Source organism: Gymnoscopelus microlampas, assembly GCF_963454915.1.
Source record: "Gymnoscopelus microlampas genome assembly, chromosome: 11".
NCBI classification, from domain to species: Eukaryota; Metazoa; Chordata; class Actinopteri; order Myctophiformes; family Myctophidae; genus Gymnoscopelus; species Gymnoscopelus microlampas.
The window spans coordinates 50,946,498-50,969,233 of NC_139948.1; the positions used below are offsets into that span (position 1 = coordinate 50,946,498).

The 22,736-nt window shown below is 40.4% G+C and overlaps 1 protein-coding gene across 1 annotated transcript; it reads left to right on the forward strand.

The window, feature by feature from the left end:
• Positions 1 to 9,207: 9,207 nt before the first annotated feature.
• LOC311054845 (uncharacterized protein) lies at positions 9,208 to 13,288 on the forward strand (the record flags this gene model as incomplete). Its single annotated transcript, XM_084070845.1, has 3 exons — positions 9,208 to 9,534; positions 12,017 to 12,164; positions 13,122 to 13,288. Exons 2-3 carry the CDS (start codon positions 12,017 to 12,019, stop codon positions 13,286 to 13,288), a joined length of 315 nt encoding a protein of 104 aa, XP_083926971.1. The 5' UTR covers positions 9,208 to 9,534.
• Positions 13,289 to 22,736: the final 9,448 nt, after the last annotated feature.

The following is a 22,736-nucleotide window of genomic DNA, read 5'->3' on the forward strand; positions in this document are numbered from 1 at the left end:
AGAATCTGAACCAAACCGGACCCAATTGTCGATAAAGGGACCCGTCCCGAACACGTGTGGGTCGTGGATATTATGCAAGCACAGTGACTGTCTGTCTGCAATGGATAAAGTGGTGAAAGTTGGTGAAAGCAACTATAGAGGCAAGTAATAAACCTCGCGCAAGGCCACATATATCATGACATATATAATTAACGTTAACAAAACAAAACAAAACCTACTTTTGCATATCAAGGTTGAATGAGAATCGATGTAAAGCCCAAAATATATATTAATTTGTTTATACTGTGCGACGGTGTTGCGCAGGGAAAGGCTGTGGCGCAGGGTAATTAGGACTCGCCCCAAAACACCCTCGCCCCCATTTTTCAGTCGGACCAGCGGTTCTTGTATTCCTGTATTTGTTTTACTGAGGATAAGGGTAGAAATAGGTTTAGGATTAGGTGTGGTTTTACTGAGGTTAAGATTAGGAATAAGGTTAGGGTTAGGCATAGTTTACTGATATGTTTAGGAATACCAGGCGAATACCGCCGGATTTTCCCCGGGGCGACTGTGTTTTGGGGCGAGCGTTTTGGTATTCGTCACTCTAACATAACGAGGTGTAATGATCAGTTGGGTGCATGTATGCAGTGCAAACACGCATGTGACGTTAATTATAATATGGCCGGTAAATTTATTCTTTGGCCGGTAAAATATAATCCTGCCGGCCATGGTGGCCGGCCCAAAAAATCCCTAGCGGAAACATTTACTTTGTCACTATGGCACATTAGGAGTCCACTAGTACTAGTGTTTCTCAAGTGTTTTATTTTCAAGGATCCCCATAACTCTGAGAGTGTACACATTTGTAGTTACAGACCTGTTTTGGTCATTCAGGGTTAGCTCTTTATGTGTTTCTGGTAATATTATTGTCCGCTCAATTTTTTATTTTTTAAGGAAAAAAATCTATGTTTTGGTTTCTATTTTTTGCCCATCCATAGTCGGGGGGGCGGGGGGGGATGTCCCAATGTGCATCAGTACAACATGCACCAGTTACTATTCCACAAACAGCTGGCTTGTTGCAGAGTCTGGTCAAAGAACTGCCTCATTCTGAACTGCTTCACCACTTGAAACCTATTTTATACTTCACTGTAAGTCAGTGAAAATAGCCCACCTACATACATGTAGGTTGTAGATCTGCTATTTTCAACACATTCTCTTCTCACACATTTTGGACAAATTGTGTGTGTGTGTGTGTGTGTGTGTGTGTGTGTGTGTGTGTGTGTGTGTGTGTGTGTGTGTGTGTGTGTGTGTGTGTGTGTGTGTGTGTGTGTGTGTGTGTGTGTGTGTGTGTGTGTGAAGCAGATGTCTACAGGTGATGACCATCTATCCAGTCACAGCATGTTGCCTCAGCACCACATGCATTCCTACGACTCAGCAGCCCTGAGTCCAGACCATCCAATGGCTCCTCCCACCTTCACCTGTGAGGACAACAACCACACTGATACAGGCAGTGAGTCACACACACACACACACACACACACGGGGGCGTGCTTCCGAATCACACCGCACTTGCTCGGGAGGCCGAGCCCCTTGAAACCAAACACGCCCCCATGGCCGTCTTGAGTGGCAGCGAGTCCACACAAACACGCCCCACACGGTTCTGTTGCTATGAGAGCAGGCTAAATATCTATCTATAGCGATCGCGCCACGCAATTATTATATTTAATAATATTAGGTAGTTCTTTCAGATCCCCTTTTAAAACACCATTCTGTTTGCTGCAGGCTATATGACGCAATTATTATTTTTAATAATATTAGTTAGTTCTTTTAGGTCACCTTTTAAAACACAATTATGTTTGTTGCTGCTTTTAACAGTTGTTTCCGTTCCATTAACACATTGACCGCCAGGCCCGTAGCCTACGGGCCGATAAGTCCAACCGTAAAGCGCCGATCCCGTAGCCTACGAGCTATGCGCCAACTGGTGCTTTTTCCTTTTTTTCAAAAAAAAAAGCTTTTTTCAATTTTTGATGTGGCACATTTCATTGTAACACCACCGGAAACGGAATAATGACGAAACTGAAACTCCATTTTCTCCTTGTAGTTTTTTCTCCTCGGTGATCACTGTTTAACATAAACCGTTCTAACTACAACATGGATGCCCCGTTTGACACGTGTTTTTCACTGGTCGAACCAGGCAGATCTCCGCGATGTTTACAAACAGTGCAGAGCTCAATTTTAAGGATTTTAACAAGGTCTATGGCGACGTGAAAAAAACAAAAAACAACAATAAAACGTTGGCACTGGTGAGTACATTATGAGATTAACCTCTGGCGGTCAATGTGTTAATCATCTTTTTATTGCAGCTATTGTATTTTATTAGATATCATTAAATATAGGCTACTCCATACTCCATTATATTATTAAGTTCAAGTTGGGTGGAATATAGACCTACTTATTATTATCTTACAATTTATTGATTGAATATTGATATCAAAGTCAAGCACAGAAAAGTACAGTTCAATTCAAGGTCTGCTAAGAGGATTTAAAACCCAAGAAAGCACTATGGCTTGTTTCCATTGGGATAAAACACTATGCAAATAAACCAGTATAAATCGAAAATTAAAAATATGTACAGTTACAGTAAACAGTGTCACTCAAGATGGCCGTGGGGGCGTGTTTGAGTTCAAGGGTAGCGGCCTCCCGCACGCCACACACACACACACACACACACACACACACACACACACACACACACACACACACACACACACACACACACACACACACACACACACGGGTACCCAAATTAGTACACTGTATCTCTGTAGTCATGTGATCAAGATGTGTCTGTCAGAATTTTTTGATTCTATTCCGATTGACTAAGATTGGCTTTCATAGTTTGCTGGAGGGGCCTTTTATTATTATTTATTTTTCTAATATTTTTGCTCCTTTTGTTGTGATTGTTACGGTCATTTCCGGGTCGCGCGGCCCAATTATTAGTTACTTTAATGTTTGGGCTGGGATGCTTTACAGCAGTGGCATAATTTACATAGGGTTGCTGGGTTAAAACAGTGAAACGCGCCCACAGAGGGCACATAGCCTAACTGAAATGTACAGTTATAATTGTTGTCAATGGACAAATAGCATTTTTAAATCCATGAATTGAATCCTGTTATTAAATTACGCGTTTTCTATATTTCTCAAATTGTCCAGCCTTGGACAAACAAAATGTGTTGGCTGTGTTTTCTCTTATCTCAGTTAGAGTGCTCTTGACCACTCTTTAACACTCTACCCGCCGGGCCCGTAGCCTACGGGCCGATAAATCCAACTGTAAAGCGCCGATCCCGTAGCCTACGGGCCGTGGTGCTTTTTCCTTTTTTTCGAAAAAAAACAACTTTTTTCAATTTTCTACACGGACCGTTTCATTGTAACACCACCGGAAAGCCCTTATTAGGGATTCCGGTTTTGCCGATGGCGTCAGCCCTCGTTATAATGACGAAAGTGAAACTTAATTTACTCCTTGTTCTTTTCTTCTCCTCGTCGATCACTGTTTAACATAAACCGTTCTAACTACAACATGGAGGCACCGTTTGACACGCGTTCTTCAGTGGTAGAAGCAGGCAGATGTCTGCGATGTTTACAAACAGTGCACGGCTCAATTTTAAGGATTTTAACAAGGTCTATGTCGACGTGAAGAAAACAAAAAACAACAATAAAACGTTGGCACTGTGAGTACATTATGAGATTAAACTCTGGCGGTCAATGTGTTAAAACAATATATTTTTCAAAAGAAAAATAAGAAACCCAGATCCCAGGTAGGAACACTATGACAAAAAATGCTGATTAAAACAAAAATATAATCTGTTCTTATATCGCTTCCTGCCTCTTCATAATGTAATTGTATGTGTTTCCTTTGCTTGATGTTTTGTGTAAAGCACATTGAATTGCCTTGTTGTTGAAATATGCCATACAAATTAAATGGCCTTGCCTTGCATGAGGCCTATTGAGTTGCTCTTTGCTGACGTTAGCTCCTCTCTCCTCGTTCTAGATCTCCTATTCCTTCCTGATGTGTTTAAAGAGGAGTCTTCCCCTGAACACCAGGAGAGCAGCCCTAGTCTGGTCCAGGTGAAACTAGAACCTCCACAGATTAAAGAGGAACAGGAAGAGAGTAGTTCCAGTCTGGTCCAGGTGGAACTAGAACCTCCACAGATTAAAGAGGAACAGGAGGAAAGTAGTTCCAGTCTGGTCCAGGTGAAAATAGAACCTCAACAGATTAAAGAGGAACAGGAGGAGAGTAGTTCCAGTCTGGTCCAGGTGAAACTAGAACCTCCACAGATTAAAGAGGAACAGGAGGAGAGTAGTTCCAGTCTGGTCCAGGTGGAACTAGAACCTCCACAGATTAAAGAGGAACAGGAGGAAAGTAGTTCCAGTCTGGTCCAGGTGAAAATAGAACCTCAACAGATTAAAGAGGAACAGGAGGAAAGTAGTTCCAGTCTGGTCCAGGTGAAAATAGAAACTCCACAGATTAAGGAGGAACAGTCAGAAGTACTTCTAAGACCAGAGGAGGCTGCAGGGTCATCGGTGACATTACTAGCAGTGAAAAGTGAAGATAATGACGACAGAAAGACAGAGCCTCTAGCAAGCACCTCAACTGAACACATGAAAACACAAGCTGGTGTAGAGGACTGTGGAACATCACAACCAACTAGTGATGAGCAGCTCATGTCTTCACACTGTTCTGAATCTGATACTGATGACAGTGATGACTGGGAGACCAGGGATGATTCAGTTTTAAACACACTGAAATCATACAAGACACAACATGTGGAAGGACAAAAAATGTATTTTAGCAAGCTGTCACAGAACCTGAAATCATTTAAACAAAAGCCATCTATGAGGAGTCAAACGGGCAAGACAAGCTTTAGTTGTACAGAGTGTGGCAAAGTCTGTGGTTGCAAAAGTGCTCTGAAGAAACACATGGGGATTCATACAGGTGAAAAGCCCTTTGCTTGTACAGTTTGTAACAAAAGCTTTAGGCTAAATCAAGATCTGAAAACACACATGAGGATTCATACAGGCGAAAAGCCCTTTGCTTGTACAGTTTGTAACAAAAGCTTTAACCAAAATCAATATCTAAAAACACACATGAGGATTCATACAGGCGAAAAGCCCTTTGCTTGTACAGTTTGTAACAAAAGCTTTCAGCAAAATCAATATCTAAAAACACACATGAGGATTCATACAGGCGAAAAACCCTTTACTTGTACAGTGTGTAACAAAAGCTTTAGCCAAAATAAAGATCTGAAAAGACACATGAGGATTCATACAGGCGAAAAGCCCTTTACTTGTACAGTGTGTAACAAAAGCTTTTGCCAAAATCAAGATCTGAAAAATCATATGAGTACGCATACAGGCGAAAAGCCCTTTACTTGTACAGTTTGTAACAAAGGCTTTAGAGAAAATAACAATCTGAAAACACACATGAGGATTCATACAGGTGAAAAGCCCTTTGCTTGCACAGTTTGTAACAAAAGCTTTAAACGAAATCATACTCTGAAAAATCACATGAGGATCCATACAGGCTAAAAGACATTTGCTTGTACAGTTTGATAAAAAAAAATGTTCCCTGAAGATACACATGAAAGCTCACATGAAAAAAGTTGAGTTGTACATATTTTTATATGCTTTGGTCAAAAAAAAATGTGTTGAACAGTAACAACAGTAATGTGAGCTGTCACTTGATATGTCATACACAACCAACTTTATCATTCTGCTGTTTAGCTTGAAACCTGATTCCTGTTTAATTAACAATACAAAATATATCTGAAACCGTCTGATTAATACATGTTATATAAGTGATTGGTACCAGGCAAAAATAACCATACATGGTAGATTTAGTTAAACACTGATGTTTTATACTGTATTTTACTGTAAACAATGCATCTGGTTTTGTCCAATGTAATTGTGATGTCCATATCAAAGCAGGGAGCAGGGGCGATGATTGAAAGGCAAAATCTCTCAACAGCGACACCTGCAGGCAAAGATTACTTTTGACATTGCAGTTGAAAAGGCTTTAGAGATGTGAGAGAAAAACACCTGCAATGGCTCACTGGAGTGGAATTTTCAGTTAAAACGTTTTATACATGTTTGAAGGACAAAGACTTGTTGTAAAACTGAATGTCATGAAACCTTTAACAGGACTTGTGGTGGCACATCTCTAGGGACACACAGTCTTTGTCTCAAATGATGCTCACAAGAATGAAATATCTCACAAGAATGCTAGTGTAAAACACATGAAGTGAGATAACATTAAAATTAATTTTGAATGTTCAAAGGTCTGGCTTTAACTGTACCTAACCCTAACTCCTCCTGGCTCATCTGTATCACGTTCTTTGAAATCAAAGCTGATGTCAAATCAAACCACTGTGTTCTGGTTTTACTCATTGCTGCTGCTGTAGAGTGTTTGTTCAGTCACAGGATACAGGATAAACAAATGAAATTGTTAGAGATGAATTTCATTTGGGACAAAACTGGAACACTATAATTGAAGCTGAAATTGGCTAAATATATTTTTTGTTTATTAAAGAGCTGGAGAGACAGAGCAGACACTCTATAGCAGCAATCACTATCTGAATATAGAAGATTTCCACACAAATGCACACATTTTCAGACAAAAACAAATTTAAACATTTTTCAAAATGTTCATGAATAAAATAAAAATGATCAAAGAAATTCCCTAAATTAGAAAACATGTTTAAGAAGCAGTGAAAATGGCAGATCTGCAAGCTCACAACGCGGTGCGAAGTGGCGTGTTGTGAGCTTGCAGATCTGCTATTGTCACTAGTTTGGGACCCGGGCAAACATCTGTTTTCTCTTGTGGGTCTTGAGCTAAACAGTTAGGGAAGCAGTGATCTAGAGACACAAACTGGGATTGTGAGTTTCAATGCCTCTGTGTATAAAACTATAACTTTGGTTCACCGTCCGTAAAGACCACCATCTATCACTGGATTCAAACCCACATTCATGGACTTGTAGATCGGCTAGTTTTGGCAAACATGTTTTGGTGTTTAGAGGGGAAAACAGAACAGTGCCTGCTTCATCTCTCTCTCAGCTAAGGGGTCAGTGCTTCATCTCTCTCTCCTCTCAATCCTGCCATAGTTACCATGGCAATTTAGCTGTGAAGTTAGCCTGGTCCGGACCTGGCTAACAGCCAAGCTTTATTAATCCAGTGCCTTGTTCTTCAAGTTTTGTGAAATAGCTGTTACTCCAATGACTCAGTCCAATCGTAAACACATGAGTTTTTCCACACTTATTCAATTCTTATGCAAAAATCGAAGATCTACAAGCTCGGAAAAAAATGGTCTTATGGCGGCTAGGGGTCCACGGGGTCCTTGTGGCGGCCGGGGGTCCATGGGGGTAAATATAATCAAAACAGTGCATACAAGTGCATAAAAGGTATGAAAGGGCTGCATTGTTTTTGTTTTCTAAGAGTGGCTACTGCCAACAAAAGACTATTGATATTGCTCTGTAGTTAAATAAACATGTTGTAATATGGTACTGTATATCCAAAGGTACAGTATGGTTTAAAGGGTCTACACCATGAATTTTAACTTTTTCTTCATTTTTGTGTGTTTTTGGTCTCCCCCACCTCTCTTCTGTTCCAACAAATACCCGACTTCGAGCATGCAGGCTTTCATAGGCTATCTGTGGTTTTCATGTAAATTGGTCTGAAAACAGTCCGTCAGATTTGTTCCCCCACCCTACGTCACGTCTGGGAACAATTCCTCCCGTTTTTCAGTTCTAACCACAAAAAAAAAATCTTTTTCCACACAGAACCAGGACATGACATGCATACAAACTGGCTCAATAGCGCCCCGTGCCAAACAGGACAATGTGGTATTGCAGGTGAAAGTGCTTTATAAGCCAGAGAGAAGTTAGTTGGAATGAGTATATCTGAGGCTTGATTTAGGCTCAAACCTTTTGAAAAACGTTTGAGGGACATAAACAATATGATATCAAATATTATTATTATTTTTTAAATTCATGGTGTAGCTCCTTTAAGGTTGTAATGTTATATGTTTTAACATTATGATTATCACATATCATACACACCAGCTTTACTCCCCGGTCTGGGAAATATTATACTTTTTGCTTATGCTTTGTATTAATTCTTTGATGCTGTATAACCACTGGTAAATTGGTCTGAATGGGCTATAATGTTTGGAATATACCCCTCAACAATGAAGTCAAGTCATTTTGAGGCAGAACCAAGCTTTCAGTTTAGGAGCTGCAATTTCTTTCTGGCAGGAGCAAAACAGATTTTTATGACATATTGTTGGCCTTTTACATGTATAACCACTGGTACATTTTTTGTAGAATTAAAGGACCACTTTGCCCATTTTCAACCTATCTTAATATAGTTGGTCCTCACTAATGCTCGTCATCATAAGATACATTGTTGCCTAATTACTCCTGTGCTTTAGACAGGTGTGGCCAGTTCAGAAACCTGCCTATCGGTGAGCAGGTTTTATCATTTCAAACAAGAACACAAATCTTTTTTATTTCATTTTGTATTATTGCAAGAACCCTGTTAATATCTAAACCAGCATTTATGGGGTTAACATTCTGTGGGCACGCGCAGTAGCAGTCAGTGTTGCCATGTCTGCTTATTATAAGCGAGTAGTGTAGTTGCTTATTTGGGCTTAATTGTTTCCTAATGTTGTTTAAACCAGTGGTTCTCAGCAATTTCATATCAAGGACCCCCAAAATATTATGTATTTTTCCGCGGACCCCCATCTGAAAATAGTTTGTGACAGCGACCCCCAGATACAATGTGTGGTATGTATTTAAATTGTTTAAAAAGCATTCCATATCTTTTCAAGATTAGTTATAAATGATGATAAATGAATAGCAGATCTACAAGCTCACATCGCGACGCGTTGTGAGCTTGTGGATCGTCTATTTTTAAATAGCTGATGCAAAGCGGTCATGTAGCCAAGTTGCTTCTTTTGCCCTCGTTTTTATAGACCTGGTGGCTTGTTTCTCTCCCACAATCTGGCAACACTAGTAGCGTTGTGTTTCAGCCTATGGTTTCAGCCCGTATCACGAGAGACGAGCGGACAGAACAACAACAAAGCATCTTGATTGTGTGTTATAACACTATATAATAAGTTTGCACTGCAGTGCACAACCCTGCTGTGTGTAACCTGTGTCTTAACATTGTTTTCACACGACAGTCTGTGTAAAGAGAGTCAATCTGCACATTTCTACACGGGGTTCGTTCAGAGACTGTTGTGTTGTCTCTAACGCTAATGCTAAGCTAGCTTCCAGTCTAGGGTCAGTACATTACACGTGAGCAGAACGTTGAACAAGTTGAACTTCCCCAGTTGGACGTTTTGAGGGATGCTCTGCTGTTTTACACCTGAAGACACAAAGAGGACAATCCAGGTAGTTAGTTCTTCTGGCCTAGTGGGATGAAAAGACAGTGAGTGGACTGAGATACCTTGTTAACCTGCTACAATACCTGCTCTGTGACTGTTGGGAGGATCCAGGAACATTAAGGTACAACACTAGCCCTTGATCAACACTATGGTACTGGTAGATGTATTTGATCGATGTTAATATCTACGACGAGAGTCTTAGTGGACCCCCCCCCCCCCCCCCCCCAGAGTGACCTGGACTTTCACCAGTAAAACCCGTACTTCTCCGTACATTTACAAACACAAATTATAAGGTGTTTACCCGTTTTCACCAAATGTTAACTAGCGGTCCGGAGTGTTTGTGTAATGTATTAGTCCGTATTTTTCAATAAAGAAGTGTTTTAATCCTGTCTGTGGCCTTTTCTGTCGGAAGTTCTCAATGGGCGGTAGGGACGGGGCGCATCTGGTGAAAGTCGGAATTACACTCAATGTAAACTAGAAGTAAACGAGGGGGGAAATGGCGTTCGGCCACAGACGGGACTAAAACACTTCTTTATTGTAAAATATGGACTAATACATTACACAAACATGCCAGACTGTTAGTTAACATTTGGGGCACCCTTAGCTCTGATTCATAGCCTTGAAGAAGTTCTCTTTATGCTCGCACCACAGGCTGCATAGCCTCTCGTCTGCAGTAAAAAATAAAAAATACTCTTTGGCTACTCACAAAGACTGTTTTATGGAGTTGAAAGCCTACTCTACTAAGTGGGAACACTCTGAGCCCCCCCCCCCCCAGGTTTTGGCCAAAATGTAACATAATCCACCGGAAAGAAAACATTATTTAGTTACTCCGCTCCGCCCTCTACAGATCCAGTCGACGGATTTTTTTCTATTATTAACAGTTTGCCAAAAATAAGGCACGGTGGTACAGATTTAAACAAATGAATGCTAAAAGGATAACCCAGATATGCCCTCAGATACTGCTGGCTTGTTACCATTAAGATGTGTATTCAGGTCGTAGAGACATTTAAAGACTAACAATAATATGCAACAAAAAAAGTGTTTGTGTCTGGTCGGTCCCACAAATGAAGTGATAAATTGTGGTTTTCACTTGAATAATTCCTTTGAGAAAGTACAGTATATATTGTTTTGGGATATTGTGTTAAGAGTGTTTACTAAAAGAAGAGGGACATTTCATATTGAAGTGAATGTTTATTTTATTATTTTATTTGTGTTTGCACAATTCATTCATTCACTACATAATTGAGAATTACTTGACGTTATCACTCCAAAGGTGACAGGAGTCATTTGGATTTAATATGTATTATAATAGGTTAATAATAATAATGAATTGTATTTATAATGCACGTTACATTTGAACAAATCTCAAAGTGATACAATAGACATTTGCATACAAAGATCACACAGCTTTTAACAAAAAATATATATCTTTAAAAACCAATCATTAAAAACACAGCAGGGCACAAAGCCTAGAGGTAAAACCAGTCTAGCTAAAATGCTTTGTTAAGAAGGTACATCATAAAAGGGTTAGTTCACCCAAATAAATACTTATTTTCTATCAATTACACCGCCCGATTTCTTCTAATTTTTGTCGCATTCCTAAGCCAATAATTGGATGACCGGGTGTATTTCCAGTAGGAGACATAAAGAGTCTACTTTGTGTCTCCTACCGGATACATTAGCATCTTTCTGCCGGTAATCTAATTATTGGCTTAAGAATGTGACAAAAAACAAAAAGAGATCCATGAATTCAAGGCGCCATGGGGTGTGTAATTGATAGAAAATAAGTATTTTTTTTTGGGTGAACTACTCCTTTTTAAGTCGTCTCTTAAAACCATCAACAGACTGCGGTGCTCTCAGTACCAGTGGTACATTTACTCATGTACTGTACTTGAGTAAAGATTTGAGGCGTTTTCTACTTTACTGGAGTATTTGCAATTTTCAGTAGTTTTACTTCTACTCCACTACATCTCAGAGGCAAATATTGTACATTTACACCACCAAAATGATATGACTTTAGTAACTAGTAGTAACTTTGTACATTTAGGTTATTTCTAAACACACATGAACTACTTCAGCCCTATTGTATAAGATGTTTCATACATTTTGAAAACTAGCAAAATGACTTTCTGCATAATCTCAAGTAAAATTTTGAACACAGGACTTTTACTTGTAACAGAGAATTTATATTTTCTACATTGTGGAATTGATACTTTTCTTAAGTTATTTGTGAATACTTCTTCCACCACTGATCGATACAACATACAACAGTTACTATTCCACAAACAGCTGGCTTGTTGCCGAGTGAGTCTGGTCAAAGAACTGCCTCATTCTGAACTGTTTCACCACTTCAAACCTATGTTATACTTCACCGTACGATGTGAATGAACACCACCTACATACACTTAGGTTGTAGATCTGCTATTTTCAACACATTCTCAAGTTTGTGTAATTCTGGAAGTTTTTCTTTAGTTTTCGAAAGTGTTTGATATGCCCAAAATTGGGATGCCAGTTGAACGTTGTTTTTTCATCTTCACTGTGTGTGTGTGTGTGTGTGTGTGTGTGTGTGTGTGTGTGTGTGTGTGTGTGTGTGTGTGAAGCAGATGTCTACAAGTGATGACCATCTATCCAGTCACAGCATGTTGTCTCAGCACCACATGCATTCCTACGACTCAGCAGCCCTGAGTCCAGACCATCCAATGGCTCCTCCCACCTTCACCTGTGAGGACAACAACCACACTGATACAGGCAGTGAGTGTCACACACACACACACACACACACACACACACACACACACACACACACACACACACACACACGAGACATAATGACCTACCCGCCATTTATCAGACCATTTATTGGGCGTAATCAGGCACAGATCAGATACAAGAAACAAGATTTACGATTCTGTGCCTATCGGTACATGACTCGTACGGCGCTGAGTAGGCTCAAGCAAAAGACGCAACGTTCGTGACGGCAACTAGCTCGCTTTCGCTCCGTCGGTGCTCCCTCTCGTGGCTCCAGTTCGCTTAAGACTGCGCACCTCTAAACCGAGACCGAAACGTAACTTTATATAAGTCATCTCCATCGGTAGGTCAGTATGTCCTGATGACAACTAATGAATGGTCTGATAAATCGCTGGATGTATCTGTCAGATTTTTTAGATCCTATTTCCGATTGATTGCACCACATGCTACAAGCACCACTGAACCGATTGGCGGGAAAATTTTCACGCATACTCCTAGTAGGCCAAGGAAGAATCTCCACCACGATTCTTTTCAAATTACCGAATTGATCTACAACTGAGCTTATAGATTCGTAATTTTCACTGGTCAACACCATTGTGCACCGAGGTATACATTGAGCTTCACAGAGGGCACATAGCCTATCTGAAATGTACAGTTATAAGTTGGGTCAATGTACCAATAGTATTTTTAAACCCATGATGTAGTGATTGAACTACATTTGGCCCAATGCCGCCTTCAGTTCAGTCACGGTGGCGTTTGGACTCACTAAAAGTTTGTTTATTGACGCGCTCGCCTCGCTCACTCCAGCCTGGCTCCTTCCAGCAGCACTTGTATTGGCAATAATAATAATACCTCAAAGTCACCCTTGTGTGTGTATTTCCTAGTTTGTTTTCCTACATTCTTAAATGTGTGCCATTGAGTTGCTCTCTGCTGACGTTAGCTCCTCTCTCCTCGTTCTAGATCTCCAATTCCTTCCTGATGTGTGTAAAGAGGACTCTTCCCCTGAACACCAGGAGAGCAGCTGTGCTCTGGTCCAGGTGAAACTAGAACCTCCACAGATTAAAGAGGAACAGGAGGAGAGCAGCCCCAGTCTGGTCCAGGTGAACATTGAAACTTCCACAGATTAAAGAGGAACAGGAGGAAAGTAGTTCCAGTCTGGTTCAGGTGAAACTAGAAACTCCACAGATTAAGGAGGAACAGTCAGAAGTACTTCTAAGACCAGAGGAGGCTGCCGGGTCATCGGTGACATTACTAGCAGTGAAAAGTGAAGATGATGATAACAGAAAGACAGAGCCTCTAGCCAGCACCTCATCTGAACACATGAAAACACAAGCTGGTGTAGAGGACTGTGGATCATCACAACCAACTAGTGATGAGCAGCTCCTGTCTTCACACTGTTCTGAATCTGATACTGATGACAGTGATGACTGGGAGACCAGGGATGATGAGTCAGTTTTAAACACACTGAAATCATACAAGACACAACATGTGGAATGACAGACATTTTCTTTTAGCAAGCTGTCCAAGAACCTGAAATTATTTAAACAAAAGCCATACATGAGGAGTCAGACAGGAAAGAAAAGCTTAAGTTGTACAGAGTGTGGAAAAGTCTTTGGTCGCAAGAGCGTTTTGAAAGAACACATGAGGATTCATACAGGCGAAAAGCCATTTGCTTGTACAGTTTGTAACAAAAGCTTTAAACAAAATCATCTGAAAACACATGAGGATTCATACAGGCGAAAAGCCCTTTGCTTGTACAATTTGTAACAAAAGCTTTAAACAAAATCAGCATCTGGAAACACAAGAGGATTCATACAAGCGAAAAGCCCTTTGCTTGTACAGTTTGTAACAAAAGCTTTAAAGCAAATCAAAAACTGAACGCACACATGAGGATTCATACTGGCGAAAGACCCTTTGCTTGTACAGTTTGTAACAAAAGCTTTAACACAAATGATTATCTGAAAACACACATGAGTATTCACTCAGGCAAAAAGCCCTTTGCTTGTACAATGTAACAAAAGCTTTAAAGGAAATCAAACTTTGAAAACTCACACAAGGATTCAAAAGGCGTAAATCCCTTTGCTTTGACATTTTGTAAATGTTCTCTGAAGATACACATGAAAGCTCACACGATAAGAACTTAAAGAAGCAAAGATTTGAGTAAAAAAAAAATTCTTTGAAAATATATATATATTTTAAAAATCTGCTAAAATGTTCGCGTTTTTTCAAACATAGCAGATCTACAACTTTTTTTTGATTTCTGCTATTCTTGAAATCTTAAAACGACACAGATGCGTTCCCGGTCTTAATGGGTTAAGACACCACAGATCAATACAACATACAACAGTTACTATTCCACAAAGAGCTGTGAATGAAAATAGGCCACCTACATACACTTAGGTTGTAGATCTGCTATTTTCAACACATTCTCAAGTTTTCTAAAATGTTTGATATGCCCAAAATTGCGATGCCAGTTGAACGTAGTTTTTTCATCTTCACTGTTTATTTTATTTCAATTATAATATAGCTGTGTGTGTGTGTGTGTGTGTGTGTGTGTGTAAAGCAGATGTCTACAGGTGATGACCATCTATCCAGTCACAGCATGTTGCCTCAGCACCACATGCATTCCTACGACTCAGCTGCCCTGATTCCAGACCATCCAATGGCTCCTCCCACCTTCACCTGTGAGGACAACAACCACACTGATACAGGCAGTGAGTCTCTCTCTCTCACACACACAGGCGTGCTTCCGAATCACACCGCACTCGCTCGGGAGGCCGCGCCCCTTGAAACCAAACACGCCCCCATGGTCGTCTTGAGTGGCAGCGAGTCCACACAAACACGCCCCACACTGTTCTGTTGCTATGAGAGCAGGCTATATATCTATCTATAGCGACCGCGCAACGCAATTATTATATTTAGTAATATTAGTCAGTCAGTTCTTTTAGATTGCCTTTTAAAACACCATTCTGTTTGCTGCAGGCTATATAACACAATTGTTATATTTAGTAATATTAGTTAGTCATTTAGAGTTGTATAACCACTGGTAAATTGGTCTGAATGGGCTATAATGTTTGAAATATACCCCTCAACAATGAAGTCAAGTCATTTTGAGGTAGAACCAAGCTTTCAGTTTAGGAGCTGCAAGCACTTTCTGGCGGGAGCAAAACAGCTTTTTATGACATTTTATATATGGCCTTTTACATGTAAAACCACTGGTACATTTTTTTGTAGAATTAAGGACCACTTTGCCCATTTTCAACCTATCCTAATATAGTTGTTCCTCACTAATGCTCATCATAAGATACATTTTTGTCTAATTACTCTTGTGTTTTAGACAGGTGTGGCCAGTTCAGAAACCTGCCTACCAGTGAGCAGGTTTTTACAAGCTCACATCAAGACACGTTGTGAGCTTGTGGATCGGCTATTTCTAAATAGGTGATGCATAATTATTAAAGCGATCATTTCACGAGTTTCACCATCAAAGTGGGTGATGATGTTATCTCAAGAAAGGAGGAAATTACCTACCTGGGTTCCATCTTGGAGGCAAACCTCTCCGGTAACAAAAACGCCGAAAGAGTGATCAAAAAGGTCCACCAAAGAATACGCTTTTTGTATAGGATCGGACGTCTAGTCAGTAAGAATACTCTGAAGATTCTTGCAGGGGCCCTCATACAAGGTTATTACGAGTAAGGCTACTTCTTGGCCTCAATCACAAAACCCATCTAACCCCTGCTCACTTTGCTAGGATTGGATGGCTTAGGGTTGAGGACAGAGTACAGCAACTTGCTATAGGTGTATAAGATACACCACAACATTGGGATCCCCCTGTATTTGTCAAAATACTTCCAAAACGTTAATGAAGTCCACGATCATAACACCAGAGGCAGCTCCACGAATCATGTTCAACACAGATTTGGCTCAACAAAGGGAATCAACTCGTTCTCATGCTATTCATCAAAAATGTGGAATGCCCTACCAAAAGGAGTAAAGGAGTGTCAAACCCTACTCACTTTCAAAACTGCCCTAATATAGTAACATAGTAGCTGCAGACATACTGGTGGGGGTCAATGTTAAGTCAACCTGTTTATACCCCACAAAGATGTCCGCCGCTACCAAATGACACTTGTTGACGCCCCTTCAGGATTTTTGGCACGCACTATATACCGTAACATGGAGAAATAATATCAATTCATTACCAGTCAGTCAGCTATGCAGTGTCTTTAGTGTTTCTTCTTGATTGGTAACCACTGATACACTGGGCTTGCATTCAGGCCCTGACTCCCACAGCCTCCTGACCAGCCTGGAGGATACTATGGTATTGAACACAGAGCTGTAATCCACCAACAGCATCCTCACATCCTCCTCCTCCAGGTGGGAGAGAGTGGAGTGAAGGACGGGGTTGATGGTGTCCTCTGTACTGTTAGCACCATATGCAGGGTATCGAGGGTGTATGCGGCAGATTAGAACAATTAATGCCAGCGTAATTTGGGACTATCACCCAAGCTCTTTACACAACCGGGTGTGACGAATGAAGGATGTCAAAATCTCCGGTGAGAATAGTTGACAACAAAACATTTGCAGTGTGTGGATGTTCTCATGACACAAACCATCCAAAGAATATAATAGACTTCACGTATAAAGTATTACCGATGTCCACAGCGTTTTGGTGCCCAGTATTTCCAGTGCCCAATGTTTTGGTGCCCAGACTTACCAAGTGCCCACTCTGTTTTGATAGCCACTCTTCATGCGTTCGTTGAAGGTGTTTGTAATCTTCAGATTAAATGAATCGTCTGTCTCACATTTACTCCATATGTTCAGTGTAGCTGCCTGTCTGTCACACTGCCTGTCTGTCACACTGCTTGTCTGTCACACTGCTTGTCTGTCACACTGCCTGTCTATCACACTGTCTGTCTTATCAGACTGCCTGTCTATCACACTGCCTGTCTATCACACTGCCTGTATATCACACTGCCTGTCTATCACACTGCCTGTATATCACACTGCCTGTATATCAGTGTTTCTTCTGCTTCATTCTGTCATTTGGTTGACATTGCTAAAAGTGGCCACTAGATGCCACTATAGGCCAATTTATTAATACCAAGTGCTGCTATGTATGCCTTGCAGTGACCTTACATGAACTAAGACACAATAGTTTGCCATTCTGACACTGTATTGACAACACAGTATTGAGTCAGTGTTTTCCTAACTACCAGTGGAAGTCCTTTGGTTAGTTTAGCACAGGGAGTCTCCAACATCCCCAGGATGTTCAGGTCCTTCATAAAGTAAATAACAGTCTCATTTTCATGTTGTAAACACACACTTTCCACCAGCATGGTCTTTACATCTTAAAAGCACCTGGTTTAGCCTACAGGATCATCTAAATGTCTAATTTTTAAACTAAGGTAGTCTGGTGTGTTGGTAACAATATTTCTAAAAAAAATATCCAAAATGGCAGTGAGAGCAGAGCAGCAACAGGGAGGGGCCTTGCAGATTGGACTGGAAGCATGTGAACTATACATAGGCAGCCTATCAGACACACAAACTATTTGGTCAAACACATTGTATTCATTACTATTAGCAAAAAAAACCAACTTTGTCAGACAATGAAGCGTCGCAGTGGAGGTACAACAACAGAGAATGAGCCGACCAGGTGAGTGAAAATCAACAGGCCTTTGGCAAATAGACTTCTGATTTGAAAGCACATGTTCCGAGCCATTTTGATCTAGGAAACCTTTGAAATTATGTTACATTATAATATGATCAAGGTCCCCACTCCTTTGAGGTGTTTTTCTGTCGCTGTGCATTTGTACATAGGCCTATGTGAAATGTGTCCTCTTAATTTACCCATCCTATATCTATATCAGGAGCAGTGAGCACTATCAGTACAATGCTTGGGGAGCATTTAGGGGTTAAAGTGTCTTGCTCTGCATGCAGGGACACTTTGACACATAGACCAGGGCCAGGACACAAACCTTCTGTACTCATATCACTGGGTATAGATATTAGTCTGGAACTTTGGCGTTGAAGATTCATTTCCATGGGGCGGTTACAAACGGATTCAAACGTCACAGCAAAAATGTCCCACTTTGAATAGTGGGCTCTGATTGGTCACCCACAACTGGGGTGAGCAAAATGTAATTCAAATTGAGTAGTGTCAGACCAATCTGCCCAGGGCTTCTTTTTTTTGTTTGTTGCTGTGGTAGATTCGTCTACTCTCTACCCACTCAGCTGTGGACGCCCTCAAGGCTGTTGGGTGTTTTTTAGCCAAACATGCACCAACTCATTGAGCTGACAGAATAGGGTGGGATGAACATTATACAAACAACATCAACCTTATTCTGAAATATTTAAAACCCTTGATACAGCCCGGTAATGTTTTTACTTTGATATGTCCATGGTTGTACTAATGTTTAGTTACTCGCTTGCCGGTGGCCATTTATTCATCTGGTGTTATGTTCTGTTCCTTAGAATCACACCGGATCAAAACACAACACAGTGGTATGGTAAGATCAGTATGTTCACAACACTTTGACTAATTCAGTAAAGTTTATAAATCAATAAAGACATTTAGAAAACATATATAATAATCTAGCAAGTTTCACAATGTCACCCATTTAGGGCAGGAACCCCTATTTGTAACTATACCTTTCTTTCAATCCGGGAACCCTTTTTGGGGTCGTTGTTGCTATGTACAGTATATAGCAACATATATTTTTTAATTTTTGAATAAATATTTGACGTTTTTAAGAAAACTTCAGGATTTAGACGGCGTTTTTAGAATCGGCCTCAGGTCTAAATGGAATAACCAGTCTGGAGACAGACGAGAAATAGAGAAATAGCGCATGTGTTTGAAGAATGTAAATTGACAGACACACACACACACACACACACACACACACACACACACACACACACACACACACACACACACACACACACTCTAAACAATGTGATAATATTTCATGTTAATTCTGTGAATACATTTATAAATTCAGCTTGACTGTGTCCTCATAAGATATCCAGCCTTTGTAATACAGTTATCTCTTGACACCAGGGCAGATATTCAATTTCTTCGTCATCGTGACTGGAGAGACCTGTGGAGCCCATGAAGATTTCATTAGAAAACTTGAACTCAAGGGACAGATTCAGAAGAAATCTGTGGAAGAAAGTGACTACATCCTGGCTTTCTGTCCACTTCCCTCACGAGCTGGAACTGATGTCAAGGAAGCAATGGAAAAGATTCCAAGTGAGAAACCCTCTTATAAGAGTTGTAGGATGAATTGATGTATAAATCATCCTTTAGATTAATGAATTCATTCATTGTCTCTCTCTTGAAAGGTGGTAAACCAGTGATTCTGGTGGTGATGCATCACAGACATGATGTTGAAGCTCGCCTAGGTGACAGCAGTAGACATGTGAGCAGAGAAGATGTCATCCTCACTGTCGACACTCTGTTCTGGGAAGGTGAATTCCTGAAGTGCAGCCACAATGAGGACGCCTTCAGTAAAGTCCAGCAAAAAGTTGGACATCCTTCGCCTGTGGTTAATATTCATTATTTTCTTCTTATTTAATTGATCGCTTTAGGGTAACATTGGGCCTCATGCAGCAATAAGTTCCTAATGTTTCCTCTTACATTTCTTCCTAAGTGAATTCCTAAGAGAAGTTGAGTCAGATTCATGAAACGTTCTTAAAAGGCAGAATTGTTCGTAACTATGTTCTTGATGATGATGAATCCCAATCCTCGTAACTTGAAGGGTTGTGCCAGTTCATCCAAATTACCATAGGGAGCCGCCCCACCAATCCCCATATAAGGCATGACTGCATGGCTCTGCCTGCAGTCACACCTGAAGTAAAGAATACCTAAACTATAAGTCTACAGATGGTGGAACACCAGACTCCAAACATAAAAATAATGTAATTAATAGTTCTGTGGAGGTACTTCTGAAGTGAACAGCAAATTATTTTATTTAATTAATGAATGTATTTTATTATTTCTCTCACATTAATCAACATATCACCACTAGACATCAATGTACATTTGCTGAAATTAGCTGTTAAAATGTTATCCATATTTCATGTTCAGGAGTAGTGTTAGTAGTAGATATATAACATTTTATTACTGAAAGCTGGTGGGTGGATATGGAGGGTCTTTAAGGTAGCAGCTGCTTGGTATGTAATGAGGTGGAAATAGGGGTGTGGTGGGTGATATGGTGGTGCAAGGAGGGGTGTAGGGGGCTATGTGGGGGGTATGGGTATGGGTATGACGGGTGGGTATAGGGGGGCTTTCAGGTAGGAAGGGGACTGGAAAATGGGGGTGTGGCGAATGTTGGGGTATGGGGGGTGATAAGGGGGGGTTGGGTGGGGGGTTATGGGGTAGGTATGGGGCTTGGGCTTCAACTCAACCGGGTCCGTTTGGGTTAGATTGTAATTTCTGACCCGTCTCAAACATTTTCATGTCAAGGACCCCCAAATTGGCATTTGGCTGCAGACCCCCACCTGAAAATATTTCTGCCAGGGAAAATGTTTCAAGATTTATCAAAATGTCTCGAAAATAGCCGATCTACAAGCTCAAAATGGCCAGTAATGGGACGTGTTGTGAGCTTGTAGATCGGCTATTTTCAAACAAAGTATAAAATAGGGTTAAAGTGATTAAACTGTTCTTCGTTTGCTGTGGACCCCCTGAAACTCCCTGAAGGACCCCTGGGGGTCCCCAGACCACACTTTGAGAACCACTGCTCTAAAGATATGATAAAAATATTATTGTAATTTAAATCCTATATTATACAACTGTAGAATTGAAGAAACTTCGAGAATTAATTATTTTTGCACAAATATGTCACACTTAAGAACTCAAAGGCCAGCCTAAGAGTGCTCATCAGTGTGTGTAGATTCTGTTCTTAACTGAGAACAGATCACAGCTAAGAAAACATTGGAGGATACCAAAATCTTCTTAAAAACATCTTAAATGGGTCTAAGAAAAAAAAAAACCTCTTAAGAAAGTGTGCGTAGATTCTGTTCTTACCTAAGAACAGATCACAGCTAAGAAAACATTGGAGGATACCAAAATCTTCTTAAAAACTTCTTAAGTGGGTTTAAGAAGAAATGTCCTTAAGTACCGTTGCTGAAAGAGGCCCATTCATCTCAGAGGCCTCTATCTCCCTACATTGAGGTCTGAGTACAGGGTCAGGTGAAGATCTTGTTAGGGATTACATTGCAGCACACAACACAGCCATAAAACACATTCTCAGGGATTCATCTTGCAACATTCTAATTTGTAGCGCTCCTTGTGCCCTCATCCAATAACGAATTGCTGTGCCTCTGGGTCAGCTCTTGTCATGGCCTTTCATATCAATTTGAAAGTTGTGGCAGAAAACGAGTATTTAGTCAAATAGCTCCACTTTTCTATGACATTCACACATACTACTCTCTCACAGCAGCACTAAACACATGCAAACTTCTTTCAATCAACACATACAAGGACACATAGCTAAATCATAGACTGTAAAAAATAATGGACAAAGCCACTCCCCTGCTTTCTACAGAACGAAAATGAAGCCGATAGTTCAGGAACATGCATTCCTCCATCGTTAATATATACAGTTGGCCACGCCGGAACTCAAACGCTATTGATTGAGACCAGACACGTGACCAGCGAACCGGAAAACACCCCCAAAAATGCTATTGGTTGGGTAGCTTGTCAATCAAGAGCGGGGGCGGGGAATGAATGCTATTGGTTGTGTAGGTTGTCAATCAAATCATCCCGCCCCTCCTGGAGCATAGCCTACTTTATCGTCAATTTTAGAATAAATGGGACCATAATTTAGCAAAACGCATATCATGATGATTGAAAGGAGACTTTAAACTAGCGACTGGAAGCATATAGAATTTATGACAATTTTTATTACGGTAAGAAAATCTAGTCTAAAGTTTGTCAAAAACCCATTCACTTGCGCTAAAATAAATTCTTTCTGACACTTCAGGTCGGCGCAGGGTAAAACAGCGCCACTCTGGCCATTCATAAGCTTCCGTGTTGGCCTCATCGTAAATATCCAAGCCTTGTCCCTTGAGCTAAATGGACAGATATGATATATATGCGTCCATTTTGGCAAATTAGAATTAGTTGGTGTGGGGTAATTAATCACACGTCACCTGCATGTCTTGTTGTGTGACCCACATGTAAGTGTACATTCATTGAAGGAGGTTTATATGTGTTTAGTCGGTTCCCACTAACTCTCTTTGGGAGTTTTACACTTTATGCAGCTGGAGAAAATTAAGCATACTTTACGAGGCTCCCTAACTCAGGATTAATAACATTTGGCAGCCCTTTTCAGGATATATTAAATAATCAAATATTTTCCCTGAAATACCTCTATAAATAACCTATTTAATGCACATATTTGACCTTGAAATGAAATGTTCATATTTTTTTCCCCCCCCCCCCCCTTTTTTTTTCTCCTTTTTTGTTTGTATTTACTTATATTTATGTATGTATTTATTTGTTGTTACAGTGTTTGTATGTTGTGTCTGGTGTCATTATTATTCTTGCTGTTGCCACATTCTTAAGATATGTGA